The following is a 12,500-nucleotide window of genomic DNA, read 5'->3' on the forward strand; positions in this document are numbered from 1 at the left end:
ACTGTCTCCATCTAGTGTCTGAATAATGTGCAGGTTAGTGTATACTCCATCAGCTGTTTCTGTCTGTCTCCATCTAGTGTCTAAATAATGTGCAGGTTAGTGTATACTCCATCAGCTGTTTCTGACTGTCTCCATCTAGTGTCTGAATAATGCGCAGGTTAGTGTATACTCCATCAGCTGTTTCTGACTGTCTCCATCTAGTGTCTAAATAATGCGCAGGTTAGTGTATACTCCATCAGCTGTTTCTGACTGTCTCCATCTAGTGTCTGAATAATGCGCAGGTTAGTGTATACTCCATCAGCTGTTTCTGACTGTTTGTCTCCATCTAGTGTCTGAATAATGCACAGGTTAGTGTATACTCCATCAGCTGTTTCTGACTGTTTGTCTCCATCTAGTGTCTGAATAATGCACAGGTTAGTGTATACTCCATCAGCTGTTTCAGACTGTCTCCATCTAGTGTCTGAATAATGCGCAGGTTAGTGTATACTCCATCAGCTGTTTCTGACTGTTTGTCTCCATCTAGTGTCTGAATAATGCGCAGGTTAGTGTATACTCCATCAGCTGTTTCAGACTGTCTCCATCTAGTGTCTGAATAATGCACAGGTTAGTGTATACTCCATCAGCTGTTTCTGACTGTTTGTCTCCATCTAGTGTCTGAATAATGCGCAGGTTAGTGTATACTCCATCAGCTGTTTCTGACTGTTTGTCTCCATCTAGTGTCTGAATAATGCGCAGGTTAGTGTATACTCCATCAGCTGTTATAGACAGTTTGACTCCATCTAGTGTCTGAATAATGTGCAGGTTAGTGTATACTCCATCAGCTGTTTCAGACAGTTTATCTCCATCTAGTGTCTGAATAATGCGCAGGTTAGTGTATACTCCATCAGCTGTTTCTGAGTGTGTGTCTCCATCTAGTGTCTGAATAATGCGCAGGTTAGTGTATACTCCATCAGCTGTTTCTGACTGTCTCCATCTAGTGTCTGAATAATGCGCAGGTTAGTGTATACTCCATCAGCTGTTTTAAACTGTTTGTCTCCATCTATTGTCTCAATAAATATTATATTTTCTCTAACAGGCTTACCGACAGGCTGGTCGGCTTCGCACCCGCGCAGGATTAAGCTGGAGGAGCCGCTGATGAAGCGAGCGTGTGTTGGAGATGGGACGCGGTCGGCTCGGGGAGTGTTTGCACCCGGAGCTCCATCATATCTGGGAGAACGCTCCAGTCCCGGAGCCTCCAGCCTGCCCACCACTGACAGCCCCACATCATACCAGAACGAGGACGAGGAGTTCGAGGAGGAGGCCTTCGACACCGATGACACCTACAGCCAGCTCTGCGGACGCTCCGCTAATCCTTACGGAGGTAAAGCTGTTCCTACTTTACACTTTTGTTGCGTGCCTATATATATCTATACAGTTGAAAGGAAATGAGAAACAAATGTAGGGCGGTGTAGGTCCTGTGGGAAGAGGGGCATTGCTAAAAAAAAATAGAAAGATTGACAAATGCAAGAACGAAGGGCAGAAACAAAACACACACTGATTGTCCTTCCCTAGAGGATTAATAGTACTGCCCTAAAGAAATAACAGCCCCGCCATAAAGTAATGATAGCTCCGCCCTAAAGGACTAATAGCCACGCCCTAAGAACTGAAAGCCGGCCCTAAAGTAATGATCGCTCCATCCTAAAGGACTGAAAGGCGGCCCTAATAGACTAATAGTCCCGTTTTAAAAAACTGTTAGCCCCGCCCCACCCTAAATGACTGATAGCCCCACCCTAAATGATCGAGAGCCCTGCCCTAAATGTCTGATAGCTCCACCCTAAATGACTGATAGCCCCACCCTAAAGAATGGATAGCCCCGCCCTAAAGTAATGATAGCCTCATTCTACAGGACTAATAGCTCCACCCCTAAACAACTGACACCCTACCCTAAAGGACTGATAGCTCCACCCCTAAACAACTGACACCCTGCCCTAAAGGACTGATAGCTCCACCCCTAAACAACTGACACCCTGCCCTAAAGGACTGATAGCTCCGCCCCTAAACAACTGATACCCTGCAGTAAAGGACTGATAGCTCCACCCCTAAACAACTGATACTCTGCCCTAAAGGACTGATAGCTCCACCCCTAAACAACTGATACCCTGCCCTAAAGGACTGATAGCTCCACCCCTAAACAACTGATACTCTGCCCTAAAGGACTGATAGCTCCGCCCCTAAACAACTGATACCCTGCAGTAAAGGACTGATAGCTCCACCCCTAAACAACTGATACTCTGCCCTAAAGGACTGATAGCTCCACCCCTAAACAACTGATACCCTGCCCTAAAGGACTGATAGCTCCACCCCTAAACAACTGATACTCTGCCCTAAAGGACTGATAGCTCCGCCCCTAAACAACTGATACCCTGCAGTAAAGGACTGATAGCTCCACCCCTAAACAACTGATACTCTGCCCTAAAGGACTGATAGCTCCACCCCTAAACAACTGATACACTGCCCTAGAGGACTGATAGCTCCGCCCTAAATAACTGATACCCTGCCCTAAAGGACTGATAGCTCCGCCCTAAATAACTGATACCCTGCCCTAAAGGACTGATAGCTCCGCCCTAAATAACTGATACCCTGCCCTAAAGGACTGATAGCTCCGCCCTAAATAACTGATACCCTGCCCTAAAGGACTGATAGCTCCACCCCTAAAGTCATGAATAGAGGGGAGGGAATGTTCTGGTATTTGATTATAGATTATGAGGGTAAATGAATATAAATAATGAAGTGCACAGATGCATTATTTAAACACAAGCACCAGTACAACACAATAAATATAAACAGCAGCAGAGTAGATCTTGATTTCATGGCCGTGTGAAGCTGTGTACAGGTGAACAGATCTGACTGAATGTGTGAGTGCAGTAAAGCAGAGTCTGTGGCGTCAGTAAAGCTGATCTGGAGTGTGTGAGGAATCTAAACTCACTCTCAACACACTGATCTGAGGTCTGCCCGTGCCCTCGGGGGTCTCAGCTCTTCTGCTCATGTGTTGAGCATTATTGAGACGATCTGTGTGTGTGTGTGTGTATGTGTGTGTGTGTGCTGGATCTCTCTCTCAGATGTGTTATCTCTCCACAGGGTCACATTGTGGGTTATTTGAGATACGCATTCTTCTTCTCTCTCTCTCTTTGTGTGTGTGTGTGTGTGTGTGTGTGTGTGTGTGTGTGTGTGTGTGTGTGTGTGTGTGTGATGGCCAAGTGTCAGTTTAGGGACTCAAGGACAAACACAACTTTTCTATTAGTCGCTGGAGAGCCGAGCTTATTGAGTTCTGCCAATCTGATGAGTGCAAGAAAACAAAGAGCAGCTCTTTTCCATCCTAACACAGATATTTCACAGCAGAGACCAACCTAAAGGGAGAGTTCCACCACACATTTAGCTCTTCATTTACTCTCTCCTCACTTGAATTGAGTTTTTGCTTCACTAAAGAAGACATGTAGGCAAAAAGCTGTAGCCATTGACTTCTATAGTATTTGTTTTTCCTACTATGGACGTCAGTGGTTGCAAGTTTCCAGCTGTTTGCCTAAATATCTTTGTTTATATTAATATTATACAGTCGCCGGCCACTTTATTAGGTACAACTGCCTGTTAAACGTCTACTCAGCCAATCACATGGCAGCAGCTCAATGCCTTTAGGCATGTAGACATGGTCAAGAGGATCTGCTGCAGTTCAGACTGAGCATCAGAATGGGGAAGAAAGGGGATTTAAGAGACTTTGAGCATGGCATGGTTGTTGCTGCCAGACAGGCTGCTCTGAGTATTTCAGAAACTGCTGATCTGCTGGAATTTTCACGCACAACCATCTCTAGGGTCGGGTCACAATTTGGCCTCAACAACATGAAAGCATGGATCATCCTGCCTTGTATCAGCGGTTCAGGCTGGTGGTGGTGGTGTAATGGTGTGGGGGAGATTTTCTTTGGGTCCATTAGTACCAATTGAGCATCAACGCCACAGCCTACCTGAGTATTGCTGCTGACCATGTCCATCCCTTTATGAGCACAGTGTCTCCATCTTCTGATGGCTACTTCCAGCAGGATAACGCAGCATGTCATAAAGCTCAATCATCTCAGACTGCTGAACATGACGATGAGTTCACTGTACTCAAATGGCCTCCACAGTCACCAGAGCTCAATCCAATAGAGCAGCTTTGGGATGTGGTGGAACGGGAGATTGGCATCATGGATGTGCAGCCGACAAATCTGCAGCAACTGTGTGATGCTATCATGTCAATATTGAGCAAAATCTGACATGAAGGATTAAAGCCGTTCTGAAGGCAAAAGTAGTCCAACCCAGCACTAGTGAGGTGTACCTAATAAAGTGGCCAGTGAGTGTATTATATATTATGTGAATTATCCCTTTAAAAACGTCAGCTCAGTTGCCATGTTAAATGGAATAACTGAATAAATATTAAAGGCGCAGTATGTCTTTTTCTCCACTAGAGGGCATTCACAACAAACAATTGCATATTTTGATGACGACTGAGGAGATCTCCACACGCACATTTATAAACAAGTTGTTATTAAAGCTTTTATTCAACACAAGTTAATTCGTTTAGCGATTTTCACAATGATTATCGTTCCAGCTTTACAAAAATATGCACATTATTATCACATTGCAGTCAAAATTAGAGAAGTTAATACGTCATATATAGGTTAGACAGTATATAAACATAGTTAATCTGATGTTATGTTGTATTTATTGTCCTTTCACAATGGTGATGTTGTTTATAGTGTCCTTCCGCCTTCATTTACAGCAAAAACTCACTGTGATGAGCACTCTGAAGCAACAGGGGGCGATAATGGCCATTTATAGACTATATATAAAGATATATGAGACAGTACTTGCCTATCGTGCCTTTAACGCTGAGATGCATCAGTCCTGATTGGAGTGTGTGTTCTGATGGTGGTTTTCAGTACTGGAGAAGCCGGAGATGGCGGTGATGCCGGTGTCCCTGGACAGCCGCTCCAGTGTGTTGATCCGCAGGGATCTGGTGGCTCTTCCTGCCAGTCTGATCAGTCAGATCGGGTACCGCTGCCACCCCAAACTCTACACTGAGGGGGAACCGGGAGAGAAACTGGAGCTGGTGGGAGGTCAGTCACAAACACTGCACTACTGTAGACGAGGGAGCCACACACACTGCTCATCTTCACCATTCATCCTGTCTGTATTCTGATCACACACACACCACACACTCTACACTTTCACGAACGTCTGTATGCTGATTGTTTTGTGTTGTGATTGTGTTGTCATTGTGATTGTTGTGTTATGGTTATTTTGTGTTGTTGATTGTACTATGGTTGTGTTGTGATTTCGTTGTGGGTGTGTTGGGGTTGTGCTGTGATTGTGTTGTGATTTGTGGTCTGATTGTTGTGATTGTGTTATGATTGTGTTTGTTATGAGTGTGTTATAACTGCTGTGGCTGTGTTGTGATTGTGTTATGATTGTTGTGATCGTGTTGTGATTGTGATTGTGACTGTTATGATTGGGTTGTCTTGTGACTGTGTTGTGATTGTGTTATGATTGTTGTGATTGGGTTGTAATTGTGATTGTGTTATGATTGTTGTGATGCGTTATGATTGTTGTCATTGCATTGTGATTTTTATGATTGTTGTGTTTGTTTAGATTGTGTTATGATTGTTGTGATTGGTATGAATGCATTGTGATTATGTTGTGATTGTGTTGTTGTGTTGTGATTGCGTTATGATTGAGTTGTGTTTGGTTTGATTGTGTTGTGATTGTTATGATTGTGTTTGTGTTATGATTGTTGTGATTGTGTTGTGTTTGTGTTGTGACTGTGTTTGGGTTATGAATGTGTTATAATTGTGTTGTGATTGTATTGTGATTGCTTTGTGAGTGTGTTTAATTGTTATAATTGTGCTGTGATTGTGTTGTGTTATGGTTGGGTTGTCATTGTGTTGGGATTTGTGTTTTGATTGTTGTGATTGTGTTATTGTTGTGTTGTGATTGTGTTATGATTGGGTTGTGTTTGGTTTGTGTTGTGTTTGTTATGATTGTGTTTGTGTTATGATTGTTGTGATTGTGTTGTAATTGTTATGAATCCATTGTGATTATGTTGTGATTGTGTTTTTGTTGTGTTGTGATTGCGTTATGATTGAGTTGTGTTTGGTTTGATTGTGTTGTGTTTGTTATGATTGTGTTTGTGTTATGATTGTTGTGTTTGTGTTGTGATTGTTATGAATCCATTGTGATTATGTTGTGATTGTGTTGTTGTTTTGTGATTGCGTTATGATTGAGTTGTGTTTGGTTTGATTGTGTTTGGGTTATAAATGTGTTATAATTGTGTTCTGATTGTATTGTGATTGCTTTGTGAGTGTGTTTAATTGTTGTAATTGTGTTGTGATTGTGTTGTGTTATGATTGGGTTGTCATTGTGTTGTGATTTGTATTGTGAATGTGTTGGGATTAGTGTTTTGATTGTTGTGATTGTGTTATTATTGTGTTGTGATTGCGTTATGATTGAGTTGTGTTTGGTTTGATTGTGTTGTGATTGTTATGATTGTGTTTGTGTTATGATTGTTGTGATTGTGTTGTAATTGTTATGAATCCATTGTGATTATGTTGTGATTGTGTTATTGTTGTGTTGTGATTGCGTTATGATTGAGTTGTATTTGGTTTGATTGTGTTGTGATTGTTATGATTGTGTTTGTGTTTTGATTGTTGTGATTATGTTGTGATTGTGTTATGATTATGCTTGTTATGAATGCTTGGTGATGATGTGATGATTGTTGTGATTATTTTATGCTTGTTGTGATTGTGTTACGATTGCTATGATTTATGTTGTGATCGTGTTGTTTGTGTTATGATTGTGTTGCGTTTATGTGGTGTTATAATTGCTGTGATTGTGTTGTGATTGTGTTGTGTTTGTGTGTTCAGGCACAGGTGTGTTTATGACGCGAGGGCAGCTGATGAACTGTCATCTGTGTGCTGGAGTCAAACACAAGGTGCTTCTGCGGAGACTCTTGGCCACCTTCTTCGACAGGTCTGTACCGCGGTAAAACTGCACTAATCACTGTCTACACATATTCATACAAACGCTGCGTCCCAATTCACATACTATCCATCCAAACTAGTAGGTTCCCATGTGGATGCGTGGAGATGATTGACAGGTGTTGTAACTATGCAACAGAATGATCCATTGATGAGGAAGTGGTTTGTCCCAAAGCTCACACACTCTTCTGTGACTCGTTTTCTCAACAACAAAAAACTGACTTTTAGGACGTACACTCACCGGCCACTTTATTAGGTACACCTGTCCAACTGCTCGTTAATTCAAATGTCTAATCAGCCAATCACATGGCAGCAGCTCACTGCATTTAGGCATGTAGACATGGTCAAGAGGATCTGCTGCAGTTCAGAGCGAGCAGAATTTGGCCTCAACAACATGAAAGCATGGATCATCCTGCCTTGTATCAGCGGTTCAGGCTGGTGGTGGTGGTGTAATGGTGTGGGGGAGATTTTCTTTGGGTCCATTAGTACCAATTGAGCATCAACGCCACAGCCTACCTGAGTATTGCTGCTGACCATGTCCATCCCTTTATGAGCACAGTGTCTCCATCTTCTGATGGCTACTTCCAGCAGGATAACGCAGCATGTCATAAAGCTCAATCATCTCAGACTGCTGAACATGACGATGAGTTCACTGTACTCAAATGGCCTCCACAGTCACCAGAGCTCAATCCAATAGAGCAGCTTTGGGATGTGGTGGAACGGGAGATTGGCATCATGGATGTGCAGCCGGCAAATCTGCAGCAACTGTGTGATGCTATCATGACAATATGTCAGTTCTGAAGGCAAAAGGGGGTCCAACCCGGTACTAGTGAGGTGTACCTAATAAAGTGGCCAGTGAGTGTAGTATAAGTGATTCAGTTGGAACACAGTACAAGTCTTTAAGTTTGTAAAACGTGCAATGAAGGCAGTGTTGTTGCCTTAATTTAGATGCACTGTTACTGTATGTTAAAATTAACAAAGGACACCAGTATTTTTGCACAAACTACTCAAGTATACTTAATTTTTAGTTTTAAAGAAGTATACTAACTGCACACTCGAATAATCTCAGCGTAGTGCATTTTATTCGTTTTTCTTCATTTTATTTGAATTATTGTCATCATCAAGACTTGTTTGGTGCACAAACGATTTGCACAATACAGTTCACAGTTGCACAAAAGCAGTCGGCTGCATTATTTAGCTATTTATCTATCACGCAAAGCACCTCTGCATTGCACAATAATTGAGGCTGAAATACTTATTTTTCTAAATGATTGTGCCTCCAGAATGTCCTTCTGCTTTTACCGAAACTGTGTTTGCAGCAGGACTAACAGGCTGTGTTTATTTATATGTGATTTATTTATACCGAGCTAGCTCAGTAAAACACTCCGTCTGCATGCAATCAAAATATGCAGTGTTTATTTTGCTAGCACACACTGTTGGTCTGAAGGTGAACTGTTAATCTCAGTTACTCCACTGTAAAAACAATCATTAAATAACTGTTTTGTTGATATTTAATCAAAATCTGCTTCTGCTCTGGGTCCTACTCTGATGATTCTGATTGGCTAAAATATGCTTAGCCACGCCCCTCCATCTGTTAATGTAGGATGAGAGGCGTGACTTCTAAGTAAAACCCCGCCCCCTACTCAGTATTCTATTTCAGTTAGAAAAAAGTCATCAGACTGAAATAAAAGTCTGCAACTGCTGTTGTTTTTAAAGGTGTCATATACTGAAGTTAAATTGCTTTCTGATATCTACATAGTGGGTTTATGGCTTCAGTAAGTTAAAAAAAATCTCCAGAAACGGTTTTATAAGCTCATTTTTTGCTCCATAAAATACTCCTTGAATCAAAATGTCCATGATTGACCATATATGGCATGTGTCATGAATATTAACGAGCTCCGCTCTTACAGACACACACACACACACACACACACACACACACACACACACACACACAGCATGCTGTATGCAGACAAACATAAACACAATCCGACTAATGTTAACCTATTTTGCTCACCAGATAAAGGATAAATTATAATTAAACTTGACTAAAGTGAGTGATAGATGTGTATTGCATAGTATTTTGAAGCTACAGTCAAAGAAAACACAGCCAGGAATTAATATCCACCTCCGCATGAACAGATGACCGTTGAGCTGGGTGATCTGACACGATTTAACAGTCTACATGTGTTTGCTGAAGCAAAATATGCGTCAAATTTTACGATCAGCACAATAAATGAATAAAGGATGTAACTAATCACACCGTACGGCTCGTCAGAGTGGAGATGAGTAGCTGTGTAATCTGTACATCCTGCATTTTGCGTCCTGAGGCGAATTTGAAACTTGTTGCCTAGTAACACACAGTAAACAATTTGGCGTTTTCAAAATAAAAGTCCAGGCGAAGCAGTGGCGCAGTAGGTAGTGCTGTCGCCTCACAGCAAGAAGGTCGCTGGTTCAAATCTCGGCTCAGTTGCCGTTTAGGTGTGGAGTTTGCATGTTCTCCCTGGGTTTCCTCCGGGTGCTCCGGTTTCCCCCACAGTCCAAACACATGCGGTACAGGTGAATTGGGTAGGCTAAATTGTCCGTAGTCTATGAATGTGTGTGTGAATTAGCGTGTGTGGATGTTTCCCGGAAATGGGTTGCAGCTGGAAGGGCATCCGCTGTGTAAAAACTTGCTGGATAAGTTGGCGGTTCATTCCGCTGTGGCGACCCCGGATTAATAAAGGGATTAAGCCGACAAGAATGAAAATAAAAGTCCCACATACATAATACATAAAATATACGCTTAAATTAACTGAGGGGGGACAATTATCACTGCTGTCTCACTAGAAAACGTTTGGCTTATCAAATGCAGCCTGAGGCGTGCAAATAATGATTTCAGAGCTTTTTTTGAGATGTCAGAGCTGCATATAAAGTCGTGTTCTCTTGATGACATTAGGTCATTCATCCGGACCTGACGAGCAGCTAAAGTATGCACACATGCAAATGCAGAGGGCGTGGCCTGTGAGTCTCATCACAGTTTGTTCTGTCTTCTGATTGGCTCGTGGGGTTTTACATCTGTGGAATTTACATGAGAATGAGTAAACAGTGGTGTCTGAGGCTCGCTGTATGCCCATCTGCATGGACAGATCTGTTTTTATTTTATATATAATGTTTATAAACAGACATATATGTAGTACAAACCGTACAAATATTACGTTTTTTATTACTATAAGGAAAACATTAATTACATTTAATATAGTATAACAAGGGGGAAGTGTAGTTGTTGCTATAAGGGATACAACTGTGGCTGGAGGTTAATGATAATTATTTATATTATTGATTAAATAATTTCCCCCACAGTCCAAACACACGCGCTATGGGGGAACTGATCAACTAAACTGGCTGAAGTGTATGAGTGTGTGTGAAAATGAGTGTGTATGGGTGTTTCCCAGTACTGGGTTGCAGCTGGAACAGCATCTACTGTAAAACGTATGCTGGAATAGTTGGCAGTTCATTCCGCTGTGGCTACCCCCAATGCATAAAGGGACAAAGTGGAAATAAATTGATGAATGTTGTTGAGTGTCATAAAAGTGTCCGTTGCCGTATCCCTTCTAAACATTACCTAGTGTCCGGCAGCTGTATCCTTTTCTAGATATAGTAGTGATAGAAGGTAGTAATAGACTCTATCAATGCCATGCAGTGTGCATTTGTTTCACTGTGTGTCTGTGTTGTGTTTGCTTCCACTGCGCCCTCTGCTGGTGTGTGCTGGACCTGCAGGAACACACTGGCCAACAGCTGCGGGACTGGGATCCGCTCCTCCACCAGTGACCCCAGCCGAAAACCACTGGACAGTCGAGTGCTGAACGCCGTCAAACGTAAGTCACTGATGTCCACGTCACCACTGCACACTGAAATACATGCTTTCTATTACTCTTGCCTGATTGCCTCATAATAATGCTGCAGTAGAATATATATCATAGTATTTACAGCATACTGTAGTGTCAACTGTGGTGAATTGATCAACTGTAATAAATACTGTAGGATATTTTAGTTTTTACCGCAGTAAACTGGGGTGTGTTGTAGTATAATAATTGTATAAAACTACAGTATTGGCTCATTTGCTTATATTAGTGTTGTTGTTGTGTTACCATATCAACTGTAGAATCACCACAACAGATCTATTACTGTAGTTGTTGTGTTACCATAGCAACTGTAGAATCACAACAGATTAATTATTATATACCAGGGGTCACCAATCGCATTCCTGGGGGTCCGGTGTCCCTGCAGGGTTTAGCAACTTGCCTCAACACACCTGCCTGGGTATTTCAAGTATACCTAGTAAGACATTGATCAGCTTCTTCAGGTGTGTTTGATTAGGGTTGGAGCTAAAATCTGCAGGACACCGGACCCCCAGGAATGAGATTGGTGATCCCTGCTATATCTGTTGTGTTACCATAGCAACTGTAGAATCACCTCAACTGATCAATTACTGTAGTTGTTGTGTTACCATAGCAACTGTAGAATCACCACAACAGATCAAAAACTATAGTATTTGTGTTACCATAGCAACTGTAGAATCACCACAACAGATCAATTGCTGTAGTTCTTGTGTTACCATAGCAACTATAGAATCGCCACAACAGATGAATTACTGTAGTGTTTGTGTTACCATGGCAACTGTAGAATCACCACAACAGATCAATTACTATAGTATTTGTGTTGCCATAGCAACTGTAGAATCACCACAACAGATCAATTACTGTAGTGTTTGTGTTACCATAGCAACTGTAGAATCACCACAACAGATCAATTATTGTAGTGTTTGTGTTGCCATGGCAACTGTAGAATCACCACAACAGATCAGTTACTGTAATAAACACTTGTGTTTACTATAAATTACTGTACCTTTGGTGTCATGTGAGTGAACACTTACACTTAATTTAAATGATGTCTGAAATCAACACTATATTTTTACTTGCCTCAAATGTTTTTTGATTTAGGAACTTTCAGATATTTGGACTAGACAGACACTCTAAGTAAGACACACACTTGTTAGCGGTGTATGCAGAGCTCCTCTTAATGAACACACTCTCTCTCTGTTTCTCTGTCTGTCTCCTGTAGTTTACTGTCAGAACTTTGCTCCCAGCTTTAAGGAGAGTGAGATGAACGTGATCGCGGCTGACATGTGCACTAATGCGCGGCGCGTGCGTAAACGCTGGCTGCCCAAGATTCAGTCCATGCTGCCGGACGGGATGGAGGTGTACCAGGGCGCGGGGCCGTGTGCAGGAGCGGGTCTGGGTGTTCCGCTGCCCTTCGAGATGGACTTTAAAAACCTGCTTCCCTCGGCCCTGAGTCTGGAGCCGCGGCTGTACGGCGAGCGCAGGGAGACCAGCAGGACTGACCCGCCGCAGGACGGAGACCCGCAGCAGCACACTGGAGACCCAGAGGAGGCACTGGGGGAGGGCTTTAGCCAGG

General features: G+C 42.4%; 1 protein-coding gene across 10 annotated transcripts in view; it reads left to right on the forward strand.

Annotated features, from left to right (window-relative positions):
• Nucleotides 1-12,500, forward strand: part of nacc2 (NACC family member 2) — a 35,277-nt gene that overhangs the window by 18,438 nt on the left and 4,339 nt on the right. For 2 of the 10 annotated variants that reach the window (XR_012406568.1, XR_012406571.1), the window contains exons 3-7: nucleotides 1,076-1,360; nucleotides 4,950-5,126; nucleotides 6,930-7,035; nucleotides 10,803-11,300; nucleotides 11,424-12,500. The exon at nucleotides 11,424-12,500 is cut by the window's right edge and continues 403 nt beyond it. Coding sequence is in view for 3 of the 10 variants with exons in the window: in XM_073951725.1 (XP_073807826.1) it covers nucleotides 988-1,360; nucleotides 4,950-5,126; nucleotides 6,930-7,035; nucleotides 10,803-10,900; nucleotides 12,147-12,500 (1,108 nt within the window). In the remaining 7 variants the exon portion in view is untranslated. Of the gene's footprint in view, nucleotides 34-95; nucleotides 414-933; nucleotides 1,361-4,949; nucleotides 5,406-6,929; nucleotides 8,317-8,365; nucleotides 11,301-11,423 lie in introns of all 10 variants that reach the window. The other 8 variants (XR_012406570.1, XR_012406572.1, XM_073951723.1 and 5 more) reach the window with 6 other exon arrangements.

The sequence above is a fragment of the Danio rerio genome, chromosome 5, assembly GCF_049306965.1.
Source record: "Danio rerio strain Tuebingen ecotype United States chromosome 5, GRCz12tu, whole genome shotgun sequence".
In the NCBI taxonomy this organism is placed as follows: domain Eukaryota; kingdom Metazoa; phylum Chordata; class Actinopteri; order Cypriniformes; family Danionidae; genus Danio; species Danio rerio.